This window comes from Hordeum vulgare, chromosome 1H (assembly GCF_904849725.1).
Source record: "Hordeum vulgare subsp. vulgare chromosome 1H, MorexV3_pseudomolecules_assembly, whole genome shotgun sequence".
Lineage (NCBI taxonomy): Eukaryota > Viridiplantae > Streptophyta > Magnoliopsida > Poales > Poaceae > Hordeum > Hordeum vulgare.
The window spans coordinates 446,988,405-446,991,831 of record NC_058518.1 but is presented as its reverse complement, the minus strand read 5'-3'; the positions used below and the strand labels follow the sequence as shown (position 1 = coordinate 446,991,831).

General features: G+C 50.3%; 1 protein-coding gene across 2 annotated transcripts; it reads left to right on the top strand.

Moving 5' to 3' along the window:
• Nucleotides 1-236: 236 nt before the first annotated feature.
• LOC123443964 (probable sugar phosphate/phosphate translocator At2g25520) lies at nt 237-2,345 on the top strand. 2 transcript variants are annotated; one of them, XM_045120554.1, is made up of 2 exons: nt 237-1,580; nt 1,989-2,345. In XM_045120554.1, the coding sequence occupies exon 1, from the start codon at nt 497-499 to the stop codon at nt 1,559-1,561; it is 1,065 nt and encodes a 354-aa protein (XP_044976489.1). In that variant the 5' UTR covers nt 237-496; the 3' UTR covers nt 1,562-1,580; nt 1,989-2,345. The 2 variants fall into 2 exon arrangements, with proteins under 2 accessions (XP_044976489.1, XP_044976481.1); XM_045120546.1 differs by having other exon boundaries at nt 243-1,594.
• The last annotated feature ends 1,082 nt before the right edge of the window (nt 2,346-3,427 follow it).

Below are 3,427 nucleotides of genomic sequence, written 5' to 3'. Positions count from 1 at the left end.
ATTGACCCTGTCACTCAACGGTAGTAGGTGCTGGAAACGTAGAAACGCGCCAGACACACATGGAGCTACCCATGACAGTACAAACGCCGGCACTTTTTAAACCACCACGTCAACGTCACAGCTGCCGGATTTAGCGGCCCGAAGAGCAAAAGAAAAGAAAAGAATAAAGAGAGGTGGGAACCCAGCCGGAGCGAAGACGAGTCAAAGTGCTCCCCAGCACCAGCAGTAGTAGTATTCTCCACGTGGCCAGCGCGCCCAGTCCAAGCCTCCTCGCCTCGCCTCACCTCACCTAAACCCCCAACCTTAACCCATCCCCACCGCCAGGCCCAATCCGTGTCCCCAGCCCCAAATCCTCAGATCCGCCTCCACCCCCGAGTCCACCAGCCCCGAGTCTCCCCGCGCGCACGCACGCACGCACCCCGGCCGCCACCACCCGGATCCAGATCCGCCCGGAGGCGGCGGCGCAGGAGGAGGAGGAGGAGGAGGAGGAGGAGCGATGGCCGGCGGCGGGGGCGCCGGCGGCTTGTCGGAGTCGGTGATGCGGAAGGTGCTGCTGTCCTACTGCTACGTGGCCGTCTGGATCTTCCTCTCCTTCGCCGTCATCGTCTACAACAAGTACATCCTCGACCCCAAGATGTACAACTGGCCCTTCCCCATCTCGCTCACCATGGTGCACATGAGCTTCTGCTCCTCGCTCGCCGTCGGCCTCGTCCGCGTCCTGCGGGTCGTCGAGCCGCCCTCCTCCCCGCCCATGACGCCCCAGCTCTACACCTCCTCCGTCGTCCCCATCGGCGCGCTCTACGCCATGTCCCTCTGGTTCTCCAACTCGGCATACATCTACCTCTCCGTCTCCTTCATCCAGATGCTCAAGGCGCTCATGCCCGTCGCCGTCTACTCCATCGGCGTCCTCTTCAAGAAGGAGACCTTCCGCTCCTCCTCCATGCTCAACATGCTCTCCATCTCCTTCGGCGTCGCCATCGCTGCCTACGGCGAGGCCAGGTTCGACCTCCGCGGCGTCGCGCTCCAGCTCGCCGCCGTCGCCTTCGAGGCCACGCGCCTCGTCCTCATCCAGATCCTCCTCACGTCCAAGGGCATCTCGCTCAACCCCATCACCTCGCTCTACTACGTCGCCCCCTGCTGCCTCTGCTTCCTGCTCGTGCCCTGGATCTTCGTCGAGCTGCCCAGGCTCCGCGCCGTCGGCACCTTCCAGCCCGACTTCTTCATCTTCGGGACTAACTCGCTCTGCGCCTTTGCGCTCAACCTTGCCGTGTTCCTGCTCGTTGGCAAGACCTCCGCGCTCACCATGAATGTGGCGGGAGTGGTCAAGGACTGGCTATTGATTGCCTTCTCCTGGTCCGTCATCCGGGACACGGTCACCCCCATCAACCTCTTCGGCTACGGCATAGCCTTCTTAGGGGTTGCCTACTACAACCATATCAAGCTGCAGGCGCTCAAGGCCAAGGAGGCACAGAAGAAATCCGCGCAGGCCGACGAGGAGGCCGGCTCCCTGTTGCAGGAGCGCGATAGCCACAGTGATCGCAAGAGCGATAACCAGGCATAGAGCTCCAGATCGGATCCAGGCATGCCCACATTGGTTGGTTCTAAAATCCACTCGTATAATCTTTTTCAATTGCATCCAGAATATGCTTGTTGTTTAGTTTGCTTTGCCATAGGAGAGGAATAAAACTGGAGAAATGTGTGATTTTGACTTTGACAAGACGAAATTTGCTATGCAGTTTGCCCAAGCATGCTCTTTGTTAAGTACAGAAGTTGTAAAGATCAATGGGGATGCTTTTGCATAATTAAATCGATGTGGTTCTACTTTTTCTGGTGTGAACTATCATATAGATCTACATGCTTTAGTTAGTCACAAGTGCCTTCTGTCACAATATGTATATGTTATCTTAGAAACATGGAAGTGCTCAAAATTTTGATTGTTTGCTTCGGTATGTACCTTCCTGATCCTAATTATGATGTGTGTTGGACAGGGAATCTGGTGCAAAGTGCAAAGACTATAGTTTGGTCTACAGCTGCTTTCAAGGAGGTGGATGCCGGTTCTGTTTTGCCTTTTTAACTTTAGTTGGATCTGAGGAGCAAACCAAGACAATTTGTTGGTCTAGGAAATACTTGCATTTGAACCTGCTTCTGGATGGTTAGAGGAAACACTTATATTACCCTGTTATTTATTTTTTGTGTTTTTGTTCCGAAAGGCGGCCTTGCTTCCGTTCTCGCTCATTCCGTATTTATTTGTTCAGTAGCCTAGGTAAAAATGTACTGCACACTGTTATCATTTCGGTGGGTATCATCTGGTGGTTATCATCTATATATAATGAGCTTACTGTAAACTATATTCAATAGTTGCCTCTTTTAGCTTTTAATATTGTGTGATTATGCATATGTTTGTTGCATGGTTGGGTGAATATTTCCCTGACCAATTTTCACCTGATCTCACTCGATGCGGTGACTAGGTGGTAGCTTAAGTTGCATTGTCATGTATTCAGGTATCAGAATCATTCATTCGATACAATCTAGGATAGTATGGTTATCTGCATGGTTACATGACTTGATGGTTATCTGCATGGTTACATGACTTGAGGGTCTCTTTGTTGAAGTTTGCTACTTAGTATTATGTCATGGAGCTGGGGCCCTTCTTTGGCATTAATTTGCTTGTTGAGAGGAAGCATTGTTGAGCATATTATCAGTTTATAATTGCCCCACCTAGAGTTGAACACTTGAACTGTGTTGTTAGGTTACAGTACCGGAGCTGAAATAATTGTCAGCTGTCTTCATCCCAGCTGTGGGGCTGTATGGTAGTACCTCCCTATCGCTGTCTATGGGATCACCTAGTACTAGTAATAATCTAGCAACCCTAGTAGCAGAAATTGAGGTGATGGTAGGGTTTCCTCCCCTCATAAATGTAGCCTGAAACTCCTGGTGCTGGTCGCTTGCTTTTTTCCTTTCTCTTTGGTGGTGATGAAGTGTCTATGTTAGTCACATTGAACTATACTGACCAAGCGAGTGGCAAACTGAAGATAAATAGTTTGTCTTATAGAAGGTTAATCTTTTGCCTTGACACTCTGGAGACATGATCTTGGAAGGATACGTCCGTTGTTAGGGTAACGCTAGGGCATGGTCACGGTGATCGACGGCATAATTGTTTCTTGCTTGGGTAGCAAGATTTGTTTTCTACTCACCACGATATGGATAATAATAGTTTCTGACTTGCACAGCATTATTTTTTTAAACTGATATACATAATACTTTAACCGCCCTTTGAACTTTGGTTCCGAGATAAAATACCCGGATCTTTCAGATGTGTTGGAGACACAAGAATGTTGTGGCTTGCGTTATCTGAAGAAAAAGAGTATGCTGGGGCAAAGTAACTGGGTCCTAGCATTGCGTAGGAGCAAATCGCTCGGCCTGCCTG

What these genes read in the sequence shown, in the direction of transcription:
- LOC123443964 (XM_045120554.1), top strand. Translation starts at nt 497, where the DNA reads ATGGCCGGCGGCGGGGGCGCCGGCGGCTTGTCGGAGTCGGTGATGCGG.